At 43.4% G+C, this 23,145-nt stretch overlaps 2 protein-coding genes across 2 annotated transcripts in view; one reads left to right on the forward strand and one right to left on the reverse strand.

Moving 5' to 3' along the window:
- Positions 1-5,852, forward strand: part of LOC310767565 (uncharacterized protein) — a 30,824-nt gene extending 24,972 nt beyond the window's left edge. The window contains exon 6 of the mRNA XM_083624699.1: positions 588-5,852. Coding sequence (XP_083480825.1) covers positions 588-892 — 305 coding nt within the window. The 3' untranslated portion in view covers positions 893-5,852. The remainder of the gene's footprint in view (positions 1-587) is intronic.
- Positions 5,853-7,886: 2,034 nt separating this feature from the next.
- Positions 7,887-23,145, reverse strand: part of ALOX5 (arachidonate 5-lipoxygenase) — a 39,273-nt gene continuing 24,014 nt past the window's right edge. Inside the window, exons 10-14 of the mRNA XM_083624663.1 lie at positions 20,117-20,295; positions 17,765-17,886; positions 14,486-14,586; positions 11,467-11,637; positions 7,887-10,638 (exon numbers count right to left, since the gene is read on the reverse strand). Of these exons, the coding sequence (XP_083480789.1) occupies positions 10,459-10,638; positions 11,467-11,637; positions 14,486-14,586; positions 17,765-17,886; positions 20,117-20,295 (753 nt within the window). The 3' untranslated portion in view covers positions 7,887-10,458. The remainder of the gene's footprint in view (positions 10,639-11,466; positions 11,638-14,485; positions 14,587-17,764; positions 17,887-20,116; positions 20,296-23,145) is intronic.

Here is a 23,145-nt window from a genome sequence, read left to right on the forward strand (position 1 = left end):
TTGTCTTTCATTGGAACTGCTTCTTTCCATCTTTGGGTATATACCATTCGGGCAGCTGTAGTAGCATACATAAATATATATTTTTCCTGTTCTTTGGGTGCCTCTCTACTGATGACACCTAAAAGGAAAGCTTCTGGTTTTTTAACAAAAGTTATTTTCAACATTTCTTTCCAACTCTTTATAAATCATTTCCCAGAAGACTTTTGCTATGTTACATGGCCACCACATTTGAAAAAAGGGCCTTCCTTCTCTTGACACTTCCAGCAGGTATTTGATTCCGCCTTATACATTTTAACTGGCTTACTAGGGCTGCCCTAGGCCCCTTTGGGAGAAGGGTGGGATATATGTTTTGTTGCTCTTTAGAAATAGCAGAAGCTGAGTGAATTTATGCCAAATGTACAATTTTACTTCATCAGTTTTAATGCAATTTCTCTTACGTGTTTCCACAATGTTTTTAGATCTTACAATACATCTGTTCCCATAGTCTAGAGAATCTTGAATTTAAACATTTTGGTGGGTTATATCTTTTGTTAACAGAGACTCACTATGCCAGCACTTTAAACTTCCTCTTATCTTCTTTCCTTTAGGTATTCTAGAGTGGCCATTTTGGACTAAACTAGTAGTGGTAGCTATTGGTTTCACTGGAGGAATTTTGTTCATGTATGTTCAGTGCAAAGTCTACATACAGCTTTGGAAAAGACTTAAGGCTTACAACCGTGTTATATATGTTCAGAACTGTCCAGAAACAAGCAAAAAGAACATATTTGAAAAACCCGCGCTTATTGAACCAAATCTTGAAAATACAGATATGCTTGCGAGTCATCATGCAGAAATGAGCAGTTTACATTATACAGAGCCTGAAGACTCCAGGGCAAACATTCTTCATATCTAGCATATTTCCCTCCATGAAGATCTGCACCAGCATTGTTTACCCTGCTCAGCAGCTCAAAATCAGCAAAGGTTGAGCTGGTGCAGCTTTTTTTCTTTTGCACTTAATAAACACATTACCAGGGTTGCAAATTTCAAGCTGACCTGAAAGAAATACAGGATTGATTGCAAGATTTGTAAATGAGGTGGAATGTCCTTGTCTTCTGTAAAGAATTGTCAGTTTTTGGAGCCTACTTCCCCCGTCCCCCCAAAAAACCCATCCTCCGCTATTCCAGGGCCACGTAAGAACTGATGAAGCAACCATTACTGCACAAAACAACCAAAAGCAACCTCTAGGAGCTAAAGCATGCCATCTTTATCCATAAATGATATGTCTAAATGCTTCCCAGCGATGTAAAAAGAAAAAACTTACTTGCAAGGGATGGACAGACCCATTACAGACAACTCGGGGATGCAACTAAGTCCACCCCATCCTTTAAAATCTCTGTTCAAAAAATAAAAGTACTTAAAAAGCTGTCTGAGGGCTCCAGCCTCAAATCTGTTCCCCCAAAAAGCCCTTTTGCAAAACTCCAGAAATCTTCCAGCCACTCGCAGCGTAGAGCACCTAGTGTGGGGGCTTCATACTATGGTGTGTTTTGAGTAGAATAGAGAGCAGCAGGACTTGGTGGCTTTCTGTCGCTCTGATAGGGAGGGGGGGAAGTTTGGCTGTCCCAGTTTTTCCATGCGGCAGCCCCCTCCCCCTGCCCAGTACAGTCCCCTTATGGTGCTGGAGCGTCAACAGGTTCCATCTCTCGGAAGGAGACTTGCTCTGTTGGGTGCACACAATGTCAAAAACCCATCACAGGAGCTGTTCTAAGCTGTGAGCATCTGGAAGACTTCTGGAGCTCTGATTTTGGAGAAGCAAACTTCTAAAAGGAAAAACCGCTAGAGGCAGCACTGGAGTCCGCAGACCCCCCTATTATTATGAGACCTGTAGGGCTGCACATTCCAAAATGAAAAAAAATTGAATCCACTTAGGAATCAGTTCTGGTCCACTTAGGTACCAGTTCTACAGGTTTCTCCTCCATCCCTACTTCCTGCAAACACAAAACAAGCATATCAGGAAGGCGGCTCATCATCACCACCACCACCACTTGTGAGCCTGCAAGCCCTAATGTAGTTCTAATATTACCTCAAGCAATCTGCTTAAGTTCCAGCTGTGAGATGTTGCTGAATATTGTAACAGGAAAAAAGAGGTTGCAAAGCATAGAGCACTTTAAGGGAGCAATCCTAGCTATCGAGGGAGAGAGATCTGTGGCAACCAGAGCAGGAAGTGGTGTGGTTCACCCCTCCCTTTGTTCTTCATTTTGTTCCCTCCCATTGCAGCCAGTGGGACAGAATTAACTGCACCAGCACTTAAGGACCTTTTTGGAGAAGTGCCAGGGGAACAAGTAGCCATATTATCCTGCAGATCTACAAACTGCCTGGTCACACATCTAGCAACTGCTGTTCCTTGCTCAGTCACAATCAGAACAGTGACAACAACATAGATTTTCACCATCGCACTTGCAAAGCTTACTGTCTCTGGTAGCAGAGGTCCACAGCATCTTACGACCCCTTTGCCACCCTTTCAAGGGAGCATAGGATTGCTCCCTTAATTGTTTTTATTTTATTTTAGAAAAATTAAATAATTTCTTTTTGGTTTGTTCCTTTGACTTAATCAAGACTCAGTTGCAACGTAGAGCTAACCACTTGCCTTAAAACAACGAAAAGGAGACATGGTTTATATTAAGAATCTACAAACATTCTTAAGCCTAACACTACAAGTTCTCTGGGTATTTTTCCAGGAGTACATTTTTTTCTGGGAATATTGGACATTTGAGTTTTGTAACAAGGAAAAATTGATATAACCATAGATTAAATGTAGACTCATTTCAGTGTTTTGAATTGCTTGTCTGAAGAGTGAAGACTCAGTCGATAGGCTAATTTCTTATACAGAGAATTGCAAAGGGAATTTTGATGCTGCATTTTGAAGGCCTTGGGATGCTGCTTGTATGTATTCTGTTATTTCCACCTGGGAATTTCAAGTAGAACATTTAACAAGAATTCATAAAGTGAATTGTGTGATGTTGGTTGTTTTGATCAGCTGATCACACTTCCTAAAGGGGATTAGGATCCTTTAAAATAACTTGAAAAATACATTGGTCCATGTGGCCACATACAACTCTGTTTTCCATTTTGACTGTTTCAATATTTTCTATAAACTTCTGATTTATTTCCAAAGAACTTTTGCAAATCAAAGTTCTCTAACAAAGGTGTTTAGACCAACATCATTAGTTAATGTAATAAACAAAACCAGTGACTGTGAACTTATTTGTATCAAACTTAAATGTACTTTACTGTTTACTATGAAGACCATGACATGTGTATGATTTAGTATTTAACATCGTATTGCTTTGTAAATTTATGAAATCTTAATTGTAGTGCAGTCCAAAGATGGGGAGGGAGGGGAATATGAAAGTGGTTATATAACTCAAGAGCGTGGCTGGTTATCTCCAGTTTGGGTGTGTGTCAGGGGGGCGGTGGACCTTCAAATGCTCTCCATTTTGGTTGGCCCTGCTGATGTTGGATCTCCAACGATGGCTTGGCCAGGGCATTGGAGGAGCCAGAAGTTGGGAGGTTGCTTCCGACATCAGATCTCTGTCTCCAGCATAGGAGGAGTTGATCTGATTTGTCCTAGGGGCCCTTGGGATTGCATGCTAAGTGCCTTAATTTTTACTCGAACAATAATTCCAAACATATCACATGTTAAGAGTTTCAGCCTACTGAATTTTAATGTATATCTTTTTTCTAGTTGAGAAAATAGGAAAAGAACATTGTAGCGAACAAATTTTACCTGCTCTTAAAAACAGGGCAAATGTTTAGTTTTAGAGGGGGGGCTTCTGTGGGGCAGAAAAGCAGGTTGTTTGACTGCCAACAGCTAGAAGGCCTTTCCTTTCCTAGCACCACTGCTTCAATAATCTTTGCAGTGCCCATCATGTTTCTGCTGTAAGATCTCCCATGTTGGAAGTGTACCTGCCTGAATTTCAGTGTGAGTTCTGACAAAATGTGTTTAAAGAAAAAAGACTTGAGAGACTGTATTCATGAAAAGCGGTGCACTTTAAAATAGCAAGCATTATTTTCAAAGATTATTAAAGAGCCCTTTGTATAAAGAGCCTTATCCAAAATGACATTTCTGAGCTGTCGCAGTGGAGAAGAGAAGAAGCCGTGCTATAACAGTAAGACGCTTTTCATGATGCAAAGGCCAGGGAGTTCTGGTGGAAGGAACTTAATTTACTATACAGATTTCTCTAAACATAATACTTTAAGATTGCAGTTTGATGTCCCTTCCTTTGACAACGCTCCCCCCCAAGTATTTGGCCTAGCTAAATCATGAACTTAGTAAACCTCCAAAATATTCGATCTCATATTCATTGATGTCATAAGTTTAAGATATTAGTATCACTCCCTTTGTTGTTTATTCAGCTGGGTTTCCTTCGAATTCCTTATCTGCACTGTATGTTATATTTTCCTGCATTGAAGAATGTACTATAAGTGCATTTGGGCAAAAGGTTTTGGCACTGACAAAGACTGCCTAGCTAAAAACAAAGTGGAAAGTGGGAGACTTTTAAAGAAAAATCATGAGCCTGAATAAATTCTATTGCATCTTTTCATACTTTTAACATACTGTGAGAGGCAGGCAAGCAATAATGATACAGATTATCAAACAAGTTTATTACAGCAAGAGTCTTACAAGGTTTGGGAATACAAAAGAGGACACAATGTGAGTTATAAAGATATGCAATTTTACAGTTTTCTGTCATTTAAAAAATTGAATTAACTACTAATGGATTGTTTTACAAGTCTTGTTTTAATTTTCCCCCAGAATACAGAGGGGATGTTCAAAAGATGCAGAACGGAATGAATAATTCTTTCCGCATAGGGGAGTCATTTGCTCTGCCCAAATGCCAAGCTCAGGGCTGGCAAGGGGTTTGGTGCAGAAGCTCCCCAGGGCCTCGCAGCCTGGGGCAGCACTGGGGCCTGGCAGGTTTGGTTTGGCCGTGGGGCAGAGATTTGCATGCCTGCTCTGAGACCTGTTGTGATAGGACTGGTGGAACTGACTGTTCCTTGAATACGAAGGACATGTATTTCTCAACATCAAGTATTTTAGTTCCAATCTTTTAAGAAAGGCAGGTGGGGTGACTCACCAAACTGTCATCCAGTAATTTGTCTTGTTCCCACAAAAAATATATATGCATGACATCTTTTAGGTAAGTTAGAACAATAGATTGAAGTGAAGCAGGTACTCAGTCCTGTAGCCAATGCAGGCTGGCTTTCTCAATAGTACAATTGATCAATGACGACGACGGCGTTTTACAAAAGTACATTAGCAGTCCACCAAAAAAAAGTTGTGTGTTGCATTTGTTGAACTCTCATCTGACTTTGGGGGGAAACTTTACAGCCAATTCACTGGATAAATGACAAATGGCTGTTGTTCCTTATAATGATGCAAAAAATTGAACTGCACTTGCAGGCTGTCTTTTATATTCAATATTTACATAAAGGGAGTACAACAGTGTTGTATTTTGTCCCCACTACTGTTTTTATGTAATAACCCTCATACAATAACTCTCTTCTCTCCCTGACTCCCCTCAATTGATAACATTCTAATAGAGAAGATTGCTTCTCCAATCTGAAATTTATTGTCAGCAGGAAGATTTATACTGTAATAAGAACAAAGTGGTGGTGTTTCTTAAAAGGCATAAGTGGGTCCCGAATGGTCAAACGGTGTTGCTTCATTTTTGTGAAAACACCCTGTGGCACACACCCATTTGGAAGCAATTAAAATGTCACCTGCCCATTCATTGGATGCTATAAAGACACTTTATTGTGACCCTTAGGTCATCATTTGTTAGAAATGACAATAAAATTTTTTGTTGCTAAAACTGTCTCTTGCTTTTTATATGGTGCAGCAACTGGAGTAGCTCTGGATAAACTGGATACACAGTCATACCTTGGAATTGCTTGGTTGCCTAATGTTTCGGCTCCCGAGCGATCAAAAACCAGAAGTGATTGTTCTGGTTTTCGAACGTTCTTTCGGAAGCCAAACACCCAGCAGGCCTTCTGCGGCTTCTGATTGGCTGTAGGAAGCTCCTGCAGCCAATCGGAAGCCGTGCCTCAGTTCCTGAACGTTTTGGAAGTCGAACAGACTTGAGGAACGGATTCTGTTCGATTTCCAAGGTACTTCTGTATTGTAAAATAAGTTCCTACATAATATTTAGAATCCCGCATAGTTGCCCTGATATCTGGTGCATTACTTCTGAAGATCTCTAAAAGCACTTATTCATAAATCTGTGATTTTATCCTGGAATGATTTGGGGAACTTTGCAATTTTAAGGGCTGACAGCTTAAATTTTTGCTCTGGAGTTGCATTGTAATGGCCATTGGCTAAAAACACTGGAAACCAGACTTCTCAGGCATTTCTGGAAATTGAAGCCAATACAGAATTGGACACAAACTGATTCAAAATTGCTATCGTCAATAAATTGCTAGAGAAATGACTAGAGTAGGAGTCCCCAACTTTTTTGCGGGACCAGGGTTCTGCTGGAATTTTGTGAAATTTTTGTGTACTGCTCCCAAATTGACTCCTGGGGGGTTGTAACCAGCCACAAGATAATCTCTAGGTAGACCACGCACAAACCCCTTTTGCCACAAAAACAAAAGGCTTTCTACTCACCATGCAGAGCAGCAAGAATCCTGCCAAAGAAGTCAAGGGATGCAGAGGGAATGGAGTGCGATGGGTCTCAGGATGTTATTACTGGAAAGAAAAGGGCTAGGAGAACGGGAAGGGCTGGGAGAGGTCAAGGAGGAGGCATGCATGGGAAAGGGATGGGTGGGGAAGCCACTCAGATTCTTCCGGTTTGCTGCACAGGTGATCAGGGTGAAGGAACAGAGTTTGATACCCTGTGATTAATGTTTTAAGCCTTTTAAAAATCAATTTCAGTTGGAATGGATAGGGAGCAAACTGGAAAATGACATGAGGCAATCACAAATAGTTTTATACAAGCTACGAAAAGAGTGAAAAGTCACACCGGCACAGGAATAAAATGCTGTTTGTTTGTTTATTTAATATCATTTATAAACCGCTTTACTATTTTTAAAAACAACTTAAAGCCGTAACAATATCAAGCATAAAATATATTGGGGGGGGGGGGATGTGGTCTTGGAAACATGCTGAGCTCATCGCTATTTTCAGACATGTTATGTACTGAGTTGAATAGGATCCAAACTGCAGCAGTCTGATTGGTCCTAGAACAATAGGATCCAAAAGGCAGCAGTCTGATTGGTCCTAGAACAATAGGATTCAGAATGCAGCAGTCTGATTGGTCCTAGAACAATGCAGCAGTATGATTGGTTGGCAGGAACCACCCAATCATGCTCCAGATAGAAGTGAATGCACAACCTGATTGGCTTACAGTAGAATTCCGGAATTAGCCAATCATGTGCAGCCCATTGTGTAAATAATGTATATAAAGCAGATGCTTTGAGGGGACATTCATTCATTCATTCCTCCTCACCACTATGAGCTGAATAAAGAGCATGAAATCACTTTGCGACTCTGAGTATATTTCAAGACAACTAGTCTCCTGCTAAAATACAAAACAGAGGAAGAGAGAATCTTTCTCGTCAAGGACTTTAACCAACCAGCTCCCACCACAATTGCCCTTGTTCTGTTGAAGATGGTGTCACCTCCAAGAGCTGCCTAGAGCTCTGCTCAGCTGCTCAGCTTCTGGGGAACTTGCGGGCTGGGGTTGCCTTCCTTTCCTGCACTTGAAGGGATGTGGTTTTAGGCCGAAAGTGCGTAAACGTTGGTTCACTACATTACATTTTGCCTGTTTGCCTGCATTCCCATACCAGAATAGGAGATCCAGTGCTTGTCAATTCACAGCAATGCCAGTGGGCACTACCTACTGGAAATGTTCCAAAGAAAATCCTAATGCCCTCCTTACCATGGTTCATTTGTGAAGGACTGTGTTCTACTGATGGCAAAGGAAACATGAAGCACCTGGTGAAATATTGAAATCTCAGTGTTATTTAATATACTATAGAAGTTGATTAACCAGGTTTTGGGGGACACACCAAATTACTCAAATTTTGAAAAAGAGGATAATTGTGATAAAAATGAATTTGAGCAACAAGATTGCAATGGAATTGGGACCTGCTAAGAAAGCTTGAAATAGATTAGTGATCTTATTTTAGCAATTGTGGAACTGAAACTATGATATCTTGGAAGAGGAAGTCGTTGGATAAGCAAAATTTCTTATGATTTTTGCAGTCAGCACTATGTAGTCACTGTGGTGAACAGAAAACGGATGAGCTTTTAGTTATCTGAAAAATAGGAAGTGGTGCTCATCTCTCACACTATCAAAACCCTGCATAATTTTCATGTAAAACAATTTAGACTGCAATCCTATGTGAATTTACGTTGGAATAAAACCAGTTGAGCTTAATAATAATAATAATAATAATAATAATAATAATAAATTGTTATTTATATCCCGCCCTCCCCAGCCGAAGCCGGGCTCAGGGCGGCTAACAACAATAAAATAAGACAACATTTTAAAATCATTTCATTAAAAAATTACTTCAAATCAAATTGATGGCAACCATTGGGTAGATTGCCAAAGGAGGGAGTCACAGGCTGTGATGGGTTTTACTTCCAAGCAGACATGCAGGCAATGTGCAATGCACTAACTAAATCTATGCACTTCGCAAAGATTCGAATTTTGTATCACCGTTGCATTATACAACAGTATGTCAACTAGAATTAATGGGTTTCCAGCAGAATAATTTAATTCAGATTCAAACTCCTAATCCGCCCTGTCTCCCTCCACCAGCCTCTGCCCACGGATAGACATTCGCATTACTCCACTGGCATAAAGCTCTCTTCAACCAGCTCAAAAGTGTGGGCAGGAGGCAGTAACCACCAGTAGTAGGCTTTCTACCAGTGACAGCAGCACACAGGCAGCCACAGAATGGTATTTCTGGGGGGCGGGGGCTGATCCAGCTCAGGATCCACCCCTGGATAGCATTGGGTCCCATAGCTAGGCCAGCTCCAGGCTTTTGCCTGCCCTTTCTGCCCCAGCATGTGATGGGCTCTGTGATGGGCTGTCACTATTTGGCCAGGGCTTGGGTTGCTCTGATATTTTATCAATCTCTTCCTAATTTAGTAAATAAGTGCATTTCAGGACCAGCTACGTCACCTTTTTAAAAAAAGAAAGCTTTTGCATGCTGAATAAGAATGACATTGTTTTCACATTCTTTTAAATTCTTCAGAATCAAACAAACAGGAAAGTGGGGACATAATAATCCATTTTATCCATTGAACATGTAAGGAAGGATTTTTGTTTACATGTTAAGGAATCACAGAAGCAGTTCAAAAAAGTGCTTAAGGAAGCTGTAAAATCTTTCATACAACCTTCCAATGAAAGCTGATATTTATATATTATATTGTGGACGGTCAAGGACCAATAGTACCACTCTTCTGACTTGGGGAGATAATGAGACCTTGTTTCCTGCTAGGTAACTGGTAGACCCCCCCCCAAAACTGGGCATGTATGAAACTTGTAAGTATTCTTATCATTATAAAAACGACAACCAGGAATGTCACAAGCATTTGAAGGGGGTCGTTAAAAACGTGACTGACCCCATTCGAAAGCCTGTGTGCATATCCAAAGCAAGCAGAGCTCAGCTCAAAATCTGCTGAAAACTCCCAAGTCCAGCCTGCTCACCTTACATAGGTCAACCTCCAACTGGACTCTTGCAGCTCCCGCTCTCTTAAAGGAAGCACAACACTGCTGGGTGTGTGTGTGTGTGTGTGATGATCTGGGGTTCTTCTTTCTGATGGCAAATGAAGGGAGCAACTTATGTTGCTACTCGTCCTTCTGCCTCAGATAATATTGTGGGTCCTTGGGTGGCATGGAAATCTGAGGTAGGGTCAAGCTTCTGCTCAGACACTCCTTCATCTTCAATCTTCCCCAGTTCCATGTCCCCCAGACCATCCTTAATGTTTTCATCTGTTGTTCTGAACCCCAACAAAAGCAATTTTTAAATTGCTGGTGAGCTCCTGTAAAAACAACCAGACCAGCCAACAAACATTCCTTATGGAAATCATACATTCACTCGGTTCCTAAAAACAAAAACTTACTGAAAACGAGGTAACAGCTTCCAAAACAGAGGTGTTCTGACCACAAATAAGAAACAAATGTGTGGAATAGAGTTTCTCCATTGGTAAAGGTTCTGTTTTTAAGGTAAAAAATGTTCCTTAAGGTTTTGTATTTCCTGACAATTATAAAAATTATTATCAGACAGTAACACGGTATCAACTAATTATATATGAGGGATAGATATTACAAGAAAACTTAAAACTACAATAGTATCTAGTACAAATTAAGACCCAATTTGGTTTGAAGCCAGCTGATTTGCTTGCAGATAATTTGCCATGATTGTCACTCCGGTTCACTGCCTTTTCATGCCTTTGAAAAGGCTAATTCAAACAGCCACACTGTTAGGTATTTGATCCGGGGAAAGATAATAGTAGGGGAGTTTTTTGTTCCTGTTCCGCTCAGCAATGCAACTGGTAATTTCATCAAGATTCTTGCGGAATTTCCTCATGGCCTCTTTCACTGGCTTCTCTATGAAATGTTCATCTGGATACATCCCCAGAAACACCTAGTTGGAGAAGAAGTCACAAAACGCATCTGTTGAGAAATGTCTAAAAGAAATAATGCAGCTAATTTTGAGACAGTGCAAAAATAGCCCCTTCCTCGTCTAGTGAGCAAATATGATATTTAAATATTAAATATATTAAATATTATATATTTAATATAATATATTTAATATTAAATATTAGTCGCACCAACAGGGTAAAGAACAGCTTCTATCCGTGGGCTGTTAGGCTGCTGAATGAAAAGATAACAACAGGGCACTGACTTTTGTGTTTGGTGGGTGTGTGTCAGTAAACGAGGGGAATTAAGACTAAGAGAGCTGAGTGGGGGGTGCTTGTGTAATCTCACTGTATACAAGTTGTACGAGTGACAATAAAGTATTTCCAGTCATGACCAACTCTGGGGTTGCGGCGCACATCTCGCTTTATTGGCTGAGGGAGCCGGCGTACAGCTTCCGGGTCATGTGGCCAACATGACTAAGCCGCTTCTGGCGAACCAGAGCAGCACATGGAAACGCCGTTTACCTTCCCGCTGGAGCGGTACCTATTTATCTACTTGCACTTTGACGTGCTTTCAAACTGCTAGGTTGGCAGGAGCCAGGGACCGAGGGATCGGCAAAAACTAAAGCATTTTTCAGTTCCTGTAGTTAGAGCTGTCCAGAGGTGTGTTTACAGGGAATGTTAACAGGCCCCAAATTTTTGACAACTCATCAAAATGCTCTGAAAGCACTATGGAAAAACATGGATTTCCAAGCTAAGCACTGACCTGCAGCTTTGGCCTCATGCATTATGACTGAGATATACAAGGGGAATATCTTAGAAGTTTCACTTACTTCATTCTCTTGAAACTGACTCAAGGCCCAAACAGCACCAAGATGCCAACAAGAGCGCCCTCTATCCGGTAAACTCTCAACAATATACTCAATGGTGACGCTCCCCTTTTCTGTAGGGGGTGGGCGACGCATCGTTGGAGGGGCATTAGGAATCCAGGAACACCAGTCGTACTGGGAAATAACAGGACAGAGCCAGTAAGATATAGGAATCTCTATGAATCATAAAGGGTGCTTGTGGGGCTGGAAGACTCTCCTGTTTATACAAAAAGGGGTTTTCATTGTAGCTTCAGTCCCATACAGCATGATCCCACACTGGACCATGTTTTTGAGGGCTGCAGCTAGGAGGAGGAGACAGGATTCTCATTTCCACTTCCTCTTTGTTAATGCAGGATGAGCTAATATAAGAAGTCATAACTGAAAAGTCATGAAATTTAGTCCAGAGTCTGGAATGGGGCACTGGTTTTTGTTTTTTGCCCGTTTCCGCCCCCGCCCCTGTGACTTACTCTTTAATGTCAGACTGGTGTTAAAGGCAGTGGAGGGAGCGGGGAGTAGAAAACCCTAACGTCTAACACACTTCCTTTGGACCTATGTATTCAGTAGGGCTGACTAAACCTGCTTTGGATTGTACTTTGTGTGGTAAAATAACTGTTTACGATGGTTTCTCTATTGGAAGGATGTACTGACACAATCTGTAACGAGCAGGCATACTGCTGAAATGTGACTTAGCTGTGACTACAACACAACCCTATGCATTTACTCAGAGGTAACTCCCACTGCGTCCCGTGGAACTTTCTTTTATAGAAGCATGTTCAGAACTGCAGCCAACTACCTATCATTAGCTATCCTGTGTCCCACCAATGTAAAGAGCCGGCAGCTGCCACTAGCCTAAATAGCTCAAAATAATGCCCCAGATTAGCAGATTATCTTTAGGGGGAAAAATGCCTAAAGAGAAAACGGGTAACCTCCAAGAGAACAACAAGAATTGTGATTCGGCAACCTGCCCTTTCACAGCAGTTTCAGTTCACATGGTGCGCTGATTTTATGCATCAAAAGAAAAGCATAAAGCGCAGATACCTAAAACAGAACTCTACGTGAACTGCACTATATAACATGATGTACCAATACGTGAGGTATTTTCCAAAATATAAACAGGTGTTGTTATGTATTGAAGTTCTCACCCTGGCCACCAGGGGTATTGTGTATATAGTTTTCACTCAGGCCCACGTAAGTTAATTTAGGCGGGAAAACCTGGGGTGTTGTTACAATGTTGACAGCCGGCTGCCTATAAAAGCAGGACGGCTGAGCTGTTCAGTTCAGTTCAGTTCCAGCTTACTTATAAAGAACTACTTGGAGAAATCTCTGTGTCGTCTGCTTTGTCCACCCACAACTTAACAGGTGTGTTATGTACTAAGTTTGGATCCTAGAACAATAGGCAAGCAGGATCCTAGAATGCAACAACTGATTGGCCTGCAGGAGATGACCAATCAGGCTCCAGGACAGAAGCAGAATCAGCCAATCAGAGAGGACTCATTGTGTAAATAATGTATATAAAAGCCTGTTGTTTGGGGGGAAATTCAATCACTGTTTTACAAGCTGCAATAAAGAGCATGAAATCACTACAGGACTCCGAGCATATTTCAAGGTGATGGGTGCAGAAACATGCATGTTGATGGCGGCAGCAATCCTCATTTCTCATGTTCTCAAAACTGTTATGTTAACTGTTACAAATACCGTGGTTTCCTGTACTTTACAGATGTGCAAACTTTGGCCCTCCTCTGTCCTCACCACATCTCAGTTCTGAGCATTTCCAAAGTCTTCCCTTTATTCTCTGGTGAAACTGCATTCGGATTATCTCTAATCTACTGCAATCCCTCCTTCCTCCCTTTTGTTTTGTTTTCTCTCCTCCTCAGTCTGGAATGCCTCTGACCTGGTGCACATATCATGTTAAGCTGTGGTTTAAATAAGAGTGAATTAAGAGCCTGTGGCTTATAGTTCCATTTGAACACAGCACAGTGCTTTAACTATGGCTTACTGATCTTAACATTCAGTGTGAACCTCTTCAGCTATGATTTAAGCGCTTCATTGGCCAAGCCAAATTGTCCACCAAGCAGCAAAGTTGCTAGGCTGGGAAGTAAAGCTGGCTTTCAGCACTCAGATGCCCTTGCTGGTGCTTTTCTTGAAGCTGACACCAGGGCTAACTGCCAGCAGGATCCCTCTCCGCCCAACCTCCTTCAATTCAAGACGAAGCTCAGGCTGGGCTTGAAAAGGGAACGCCTTTCAACTTCACTGCTAGATACTTGAATGGTGGTGTTGGTGAATAGGTTTTAGGCATTATGAAAGAAGACTTCCTTTTAAAAAAAAAGACATTGTTGATATGTTTTTAGCATAGGATGGTCACGAAAGTGCTGTTTTGTTTCCTTTACCCCATTCCTAGCTTTTTCAAGACTGGTGCCCGCCAAATGTTTGGGGACGGAACTGCTATTAAAGGTAAAGGTACCCCTGACTGTTAGGTCCAGTCATGAACGACTCTGGGGTTGCGGCGCTCATCTCACTCTATAGGCTGAGGGAGCGGGTGTTTGTCCACAGACAGCTTCCGGGTCATGTGGCCAGCATGACTAAGCCGCTTCTGGCAAACCAGAGCAGCGCACGGAAATGCCGTTTACCTTCCCGCTGGAGCGGTACCTATTTATCTACTTGCACTTTGACGTGCTTTCAAACTGCAAGGTGGTCAGGAGCTGGGACTGAAAAATGGGAGCTCACCCCGCTTGCGGGGATTCGAACTGCCAACCTTCTGATAGTCAAGCCCTAGGCTCAGTGGTTTAGACTGCAGAGTTACCCACGTCCAAATCACCTGGAAGACAAAATTTTGGTTAGGCTGCTCTATGCCTTTTAACAGGCACTCAGGTGACCCCACCATTCCCATCGTTGATATTTCTTTATCAAACTGTAGACTACCTGGACTGGTGTGTAAACCCACTTTAGAAGTTCAAGGACAGAATTGCTTCCAGATAAACTGTACCTGACCAAAATTTACTGCTGCATGTTGTGCAGATGCTGTAAAGATCACTATGGTGAGATATTCTGACAGCTTCTGGCGTGTCTTTATTGTCTTAGGAAATCCTGAAAGAAGAAGAAAGAGTTAAATTAATAAGAGTAGGAGTAGGAGTAGGAGTAGTACTGATAATATTAATAATTAATAAACTAAAGGAAGGCTGTGGAACTTTTCTGAATTCACCCCCAGTTGGAAACACAACTGTCAGGGCTGCCCAAGGTCCCAGCTCACAAAGGACCAACGCTGCTTCGTTGTTAAGTACAAAAGTCTTTATTGAAGTTCAGTTTCACTTCCAGAGCCGCAGTGCGCAGCTCTACGTCTCAACCGTTAGACCGCTGATGCTACGCCTGAGTCTCCTCCCCCTTGACACCAATTTAAGATTCTAGCCTTGCTCCACCTTCTCCGCTGCTCCTTCCTCCTCTGGGTCCGCCTGCCCGCCAGGGTTCCGCCCTTTCTAGCCTCTTCTCCCGCTGATTCCCCTGAGCCTCCTCCATCCCTCCGGCGGGCTTTAGGAGCTGGTTCCCCATCCGGGTCTCCTGCTGTCCCGCGCGCCTGCACATTTGAACTTGGCGCGCGCGCCCAGCCAGCAGCTTTCCTCCTGACCGTTTCACTGCTGCTGTCACTGCTTCCCCCTTCGGGGGGGCTAGCTGCAACTGACCTCCCTTCCGTTCCTCCACTCTCCGATGGAGGCGTGGTCAGCCCTGACTCCCTCTCTGGAGGAGACGCTGGCCCTGACACATGTGACTCTTCCCCCCCACTACGCTCTGGTGGGGAAACTGGTCCCGATCCTCCACTGCTGCTTTGGGGTTCCCCTCTGGCTCCTTGTTTCTGGTGCGTCCCCCCTGGGACCCCCCTTGCCCTGACCATCGGCGCCCCCTTCTGGGAATCTTCTGATTCGCTGGAGAAGCTCATGGAATCTCTCGGGCCACTGTCATACTCCCCTACGCTGCCCTCGGATTCTTCCCCTTCACTCTCCAATTCCTCTCTCCCCATTGCTCCTGCTCCTGATTCCCTGACAACAACAACATTTATTTTTCACTGTCCCATGAGATGAGACCAGATGGAAGGGGAGCTTGCTTGCTCTTGATAATAAATTAATAATAAATTTTTATTTATACCCTGCCCTTCCCAGTTTAAAAACTGGGCTCAGGGCGGCTAAGAGCAAATATAAAACATTGATTAAAATGCAACTTAAAAACAGTATAAAGCAACATAAAATACAACATAAAATGCAGCATCAATATCAATAAAATTCAAAAATTCAGGGGTCCTTTTGGGGGAAAACACAAAACAAAAAACACAGTCAGTAGACATCAAATGATCACCAGGGCTAACTGGCCAGGTTGATCCTACTAGGGCCAGCAAGGGGAACAGGGAAGAATTTAAATGTGGGGTCCCAGAAAGGGTTTCTTCATAGAAGAGGAAAGGGGAAAGGGAATAGAGGATCAGGCTAATTCAAATTGACGGCCAGGCGGAATAGCTCTGTCTTACAGGCCCTGTGGAAGGAGATCAAGTCCTGCAGGGCCCTAGTCTCGTGGGACAGAGCATTCCACCAGGTCAGAGCCGTCACTGAAAAAGCCCTGGCCCTGGCGGAGGATAGTCTGGCTTCCTTAGGGCCCGGGACCTTCAAGCTATTATTATTCATGGACCTTAGGGTCCTCTGTGGGACATACCAGGAGAGGCGGTCCCATAAGTACGAGGGTCCTAGGTTATACTCCTTCTGAAGGAGCAGCTACAAAGGTTGAGGCTACTTATGGATCCTTTTCTGTTGCTTGAGCCTCAGGTGGCCTCAGTGGTGCGGATTACCTTCCATCAGCTTTGGCTGGTAGCCCAGCTGCACCCCTATCTGAACATGGACAGCCTAACTTCTGTTGTCTATGCTCTGGTAACCTCTAGTCTAGGCTGGATTACTGAAATGTGCTATACATAGGTGAAATATACTCAGAGTCGCAAAGTGATTTCATGCTCTTTATTCAGCTCATAGTGGTGAGAAGGAATGAATGAAAGTCCCCTCAAAGTATCTGCTTTATATACATTATTTACACAATGGGCTGCACATGATTGGCTAATTCCGGAATTCTACTGTAAGCCAATCAGGTTGTGGATTCACGTCTATCTGGAGCAGGATTGGGTGGTTCCTGCCAACCAATCATACTGCTGCATTGTTCTAGGACCAATCAGACTGCTGCATTCTGAATCCTATTGTTCTAGGACCAATCAGACTGCTGCCTTTTGGATCCTATTGTTCTAGGACCAATCAGACTGCTGCAGTTTGGATCCTATTCAACTCAGTACATAACAATAGGGCTGCCTCGGAACACAGTTTGGAAGCTTCAGCTAACACAGAACTCAGTGGCCAGGTTGCTCATCGTAGCAAGACGGTTTGAACAAATCCTGGTCCAACTGGCTGCCAATTAGCTTCCAAGCTCAATTCAAATGCTGGTTTTGACCTATAAGCCTTAAACGGCTCAAGACTGCAATGCCTCATTCTCCATATGAACTTACTTGGACCCTGAGAACAACTATGATTAAGCTAATTTATTACAAAATAATACATATAAACCAGCCTACCAGATTATGGAAATTTTCATATTTTTTAAATGTTTTGCACTAAATTCAGTGATAGTGTCCAACCCTATGCTGCTTTCAACCTGATTAGTAAATAAAATTTGAATGAAGAAAGAAAGAAAGAAAGAAAGATCTGGATTGATCTCAACAATATATCGATTTGACTTGGATCTTAAAATGTTTTTATTCACTTTTTTTAAAAAGCCCAAATTATTGATGTTAACTTTTATCACACTTTATTATAGTGGCTAGAATAGGGATGAATAAAAATGTCCCAATGCAAGTAAATGGTAGAACACAATTAATGAATTTTTGATATTTTCAATATTTTTTTCAAGAGATTAGCAGATACTTTATCAATTATGGCAATGCTCATATTTCTTTTACAACTGAAGTTCAGAGCACGTATATGATATATTGAGAAACGCTTGCGCTAACAGTAATTTTGATGCATGTCCTGCCTATTCTTTTCTTATTAATATCTTATTTTCCATAACTTTTGAATGGGTTGATAAGAAAGCATTGCATACATTTCAGATTGTCTTCCAAATTTCCATCTACTCCAGGAGAAGAATGGATTCATTTGCTGGAAATTTTACATCTCTAACTCAGTTTAATGAATTTCTGTTCATTAGCCAGCAATGCCACAGGACAGAGAATCTGGCTAGCAGGTCTCACCTGAAGCCTTGGTTCCTCTCAACCCATAAACATAGACGTCCTTCACAAAGGCCTGGAGTTCCACGTCTTCACAAACCATCTCTTCGCTATCGTAATAGAGGTCCACAACATCTGTCACAAAGCTGCAGAAAACAGAAAGGAAAGTGACTACAAGCTTTTACATTCTCTTGAACTGCTCCGTTAACACTGAGTGCACACACACAGGTACATATAACTTTTGTCAAAAATGCAACTCGGAAGTGGGAGGGTCGCAAGCTTTCGCGATATCTGGAAAAATCTGTATTTCCCCGTGGAAAAACAACAGCAGGCTGCTTTGTATGTCAATACTCAGCATCCCGTTAGGTTAGAGACAGAATAAAAAGTCTGGATGAATTATATTTTGAAATTTTCCTTAATGGTGTCTAATGGTACCCTGCCCATTTTGCTTCCACACATTTCTCTGGGCGGAGCCAATATATTTTTCAGAAGCAGGGTTTATAATCGTGTGGGGAAACTCCATGAGTAGAGAAGGCTCCCTGTTTCTGATCTTTATCCTCGAACACATGGAGGTCACTAAATTACGTGCTGATGGCAGCATACCTCTGCTTCTCTTGTGTGTTTCCTTACACGTGAGAAGTCTACGGCTGAATGAGGCAGAAAGAGAATTTCTGTCATGGATAAACTGTGTGTCTTCCGCAAGGCATTACAATGTGATTTGTAGCAGGAGTCCCTTTCAACTCTACAATTCTAAGATTCTCTGATTCTATACCACTCTTCATCTAGGGATTATTTATGTCATAAAGGGCATGTTTCATGTTTGGATTTGATATCCCGCTTTATCACTACCCGAAGGAGTCTCAAAGCGGCTAACCTTCTCCTTTCCCTTCCTCCCCCACAACAAACACTCTGTGAGGTGAGTGGGGCTGGGAGACTTCAGAGAAGTGTGACTGGCCCAAGGTCACCCAGCAGCTGCATGTGGAGGAGCGGAGAAGCGAACCCGGTTCCCCAGATTAGGAGACTACTGCTCTTAACCACTACACCACACTGGCTCTCCAAATGTTGCCAAATCTCAGGTGCCAAGATTCTACTTCCGGCCCTGCAGACAACCCAGCAAAGCCATGGTACAAATCCTTATCTCATGGTAAGCTGGTTGTCTGTATTTGCGTGTTCAGACCTTTAAACCTCCCCCTTAAATAAATTCAGACAAGACTCAAATTTTGGTTTGGTTTTTGGCAGAGTTTAGGCCACAACTTTATTGATTACAGCAAGTGACTGGTTGCATAGGCTCTGGTTCGACTAGCTCCCTACACCCTTGCAGGTAGCGCTGACCCAGGGCACCAGAATAGGTCAGCCTAGGCCGAACACCTGGATAAGCAGAAAGCCACGAACAGGCTATCTCCGCCACCCAAATGCCCCCCTGGACTCCGGAACGGGCACAACCCCCTCACAGGGGTTGACCAAACCATTGAGTCCCTGGATTCCTTTAATGGAATACCCTTCACATAGGGATGGCGAGAGCGTTCCCCCATCCCTATCACCTGAACCAGAGCCTATCCTCAACCTTACAAGTTGTGACGATTTGCTACGCGGCAGGTGAAACCCAAATAGCACCAGCCAATCAGCCAAGTGGGGAAAATTCCTGCCATGCCCCTGTCCCAACGACAGATGACAGACGACGGCATAGCAAGGTCAATCGCAAAAAATGCCCTAAAAGTAGGGAGAGGTGGGCGGGTGTTCCGATGCACGCACTGAAAGAGGAAGCTCTGTGTCACGTGCATGGGTATATATAGGTCCCTTGATCCATTTAGCTTGCGTCCCATTGGCCTGATTAAACCCAGCATCAAGGGACCTACCAATTGGGTGTTGTGGTTATTCAATCAAACCCAACCGAGAACACAGGGTTTGGTTGCCAGGTCTCACCGCAACACATGCCCTCTTTAAGGGAGGACCCAATTAGGCAGGCAGCTTGGTCCAGACAGATACTCCTAGAAATATAGTATGAGTGGATCTGGATAAACGATATGAGCAAACAAAGAAATATTGAGAAATCCAAGTCGAGGGTTATAGGGAAGCCTTTTGTAGAGGTACGTGGCAGACCCATGCCTATTAGACCCTTCTAAAATGGTGGCTAAGATGACCATCCCCAATACTGGTCCTCCGCCAATAATATGAGTCATCTGTCACAGAGCAAAACAAAATGGATTCACTATGACCTAGTGGCCATGTGACGATTCTCAGCTCCTTCAAAAAGCACTTTGTGTGGACCGTTGTTAAAAGGAACATGCAGTAGGTAGATTCACACTTCCAAGATCTTGGTTAGATTTCCTGGTTCTCAGCATGACAAAATAAAATTTACTTCAGACCATCTCCTACCTCTTTATGGCCTCCCACACTTTGAGACCATCATCCCGATAAAAGTAGTATGGAATCTCCTCCGTGCTTTCCATGCCTCTTGCCTTGATTTCTTCAGGGAAGCACAGGGAACTGTAGGTGAGATGCTTCATTGCTCGCTGGAGTATCTGCGCAAGCCCTCCTCCTCCGGTGGCATTGGCCTTTGGTACCCAAAACAAGTGGCAGAGAGAATTAAGGAATGGAGGCTCCATAGAAGAGGTGCCAACTTGAATAAAACATGAGGGGACCGTTAATTGATCACATGATATGGCACACACACACTATTTGAATGGCAATACCCATCAATTTTGGGAGGGGGCAGCCCCCTCAAATCTTTTTTTGGGGGGGCAAAAGGACCTTAGCTCCTAAGAGTTGGCTCCTGTGTTCCATAGCCTTAAATATGAGTGTTCTTAACAATGGGGAGGATCTTGCTGTACAAGGGGATTTGGAGATGAGGGTCTAGACCACACTGGAGTGAAGTTTTGATACCTACATCACGCAGCCGTGACATAGTGCACATGGATCCACATGGAGCGGGATTAGTGCCATTGTAAACCTCCTTGTAAACGGGACGCGGGTGGCGCTGGGGTTAAACCACAGAGCCTAGGATTGATCAGAAGGTCAGCGGTTCGAATCCCTGTGACGGGGTGAGCTCCCGTTGCTTGGTCCCTGCTCCTGCCAACCTAGCAGTTCGAAAGCACGTCAAAGTGCAAGTAGATAAATAGGGACTGCTCCGGCAGGAAGGTAAACGGCATTTCCATGTGCTGCTCTGGTTCACCAGAAGCGGCTTGGTCATGCTGGCCACATGATCCGGAAGCTGTCTGCGGACAAACGCCGGCTCCCTCAGCCTATAGAGCGAGATGAGCGTGCAACCCCAGAGTGGGTCACGGCTGGACCTAATGGTCAGGGGTCCCTTTACCTTTAAACCTCCTTGACCAACACACATGCCCAACGCATGGCCATTGACCACTTCCAAGTCCGCCAAAGAATGCATACAACCTTGTCAGGCCAGGCAAGAAATAAGGATGTGTGCTTTCCTTTACATATTCATTGTGTAAAAATTGTATTTCTTGTTCCTTTTACAGAATAAGAAACCTGCCAGCTAAGTGTATGGTAAACATAATATGAAAGACACTGGAATATGTTATATCCAATGCTGGACCTACTCAGAGTAGACCCACTTAAATTAATGAACCTAAGTCAGTCATGCTAGTCCTAAATAGAACCAGCATAAAATCTCACTCTACAGATTAACTGCAAATCAGTATTTGTAATGGTATATGTTCGCTTGTTTTAAAGAAGCCAAGTGTTACAGTAACTGGAGACTGGAAAGTATGCAATTAGCTTGAGTCCAAATCAAATTACCGTATTTTTCGCTCTATAGGACGCACTTTTTCCCCTTCAAAAATGAAGGGGAAATGTGTGTGCGTCCTATGGAGCGAAGATGCCATAGCCCCGCGACCCTCTCCCGGCTGGAGAGGTAACGCGTGGCTATGGAGGCTCCTGCCATAGCCGCGCGTCACCTCTCCAGCTGGGAGAGCGCGTGCGGGGCTAAAGAAGCCATAGCCCCGCGACCCTCTCCCAGCTGGAGAAGTGACGCGTGACTATGGCAGCAGCCTCTCCGCTGCGCCTTTCCGCTGCTCCCCGACCTGCTCTTTGGGGCTGGTGGTGGGCTTCCCCCCGCCAGCCCCAAAGAGCAGGTCGAAAGGAACCTTCCAAGGTAGCCGCCTGAACACACCTTAAACGGCACCTTGTTTTAGAGCGGGAAAACAAGAGGGGGAAAATTCTCCCACTCTCTGCGCAGCGCCTCCTGCTGCTTCGCTGAAGGGGCACTGGGCAGAGAGCGGAAGAATTTTTTTCTCTTGTTCTCCCCCCTCTAAAACAAGGTGCGTCCTATTGTCCGGTGCGTCCTATGGTGCGAAAAATACGGTACTTTGGGGAGATTTTCCTTCATGTAAAAGGCATGGCCGTTTGAGGCATAGCTGTCAACATTCAGATTTGAAAATAAGGGATCAGCAGCCTCAAAAATAAGGGATCAGCAGCCTCACCTGTCCCGGGGAGAGTCTATGGGATATCTAACAATCCGGGATAGCAGCGGGAAACGGCGCTGGAATAAGGGGATTTCCCGCCAAAAAAGGGAAGGTTGACAGCTATGGTTAGAGGGCTTGTGAAGGGGATTTTCTTTAGGTCAGACCCTGTGGGTTTTTCTCTTTGGTGCATTGGCTTGGGTTTACTTGATTATTTTACAGTCTGCTCTAGCTTTGTAATTCCATGCCCCTATTTTGAGTTCTGTGTTTTCTCTTCTGCCAGCATTGTGTCAGCTGCATGTTCTCTGGCCTTGCTATTTGGCCTTGCTATTTTAGGTGCTCATATCTGCTTCAACATGGGCATCTCTTTACTGATAAGAAGCCCCTTTACAACTTGTACTGTATTTCAGAGTAAAATCCACAGAATATAGTGGAGCTTACTTTTGAATAAAATTGTTATGTACTGAAGTTCTCATCCTGGGCCAGCAGGGGGATACTGTAGATAGTTATGCAAATAAGGGATCGAAAGTGACGTTCAGTGATTGGATAGTTTTAGAAAGTTGTTACAGTAACGTTGTACTGGAGCTCTATATAAGCAGGCTGACTGAACCCTTCAGTTCAGTTCTGTCCTGGCCTGTGAATAAACAAGAGCTGTTTGAAGAATTGCTGTGTCGTCTGATATGTTCACCCACAACTTAACAAAAATATTGATCTTACAGGAAAAAGGAAGGGGTGATGTGGCTAAAAATAGCTTTATCTTATCTCATTATATATTTTTAGCCATCTCAGCCCTTGCTTTTTCCTGTAAGACCAATTGCAGTTGTTAACAGTCAACAGGTTTACCACACCTATCAGTCAATCACCCATTCCCACCACCCTCCTGAGTGATACCCCTCCCCACCCTCTCCCTATATATAAGGGTCTGGTGACTTCTGTTTCAGTGTATCTGAAGAGGTGTGCATGCACACGAAAGCTCATACCAAG

Source organism: Podarcis filfolensis (assembly GCF_964270895.1).
Source record: "Podarcis filfolensis genome assembly, chromosome: 7".
In the NCBI taxonomy this organism is placed as follows: Eukaryota; Metazoa; Chordata; class Lepidosauria; order Squamata; family Lacertidae; genus Podarcis; species Podarcis filfolensis.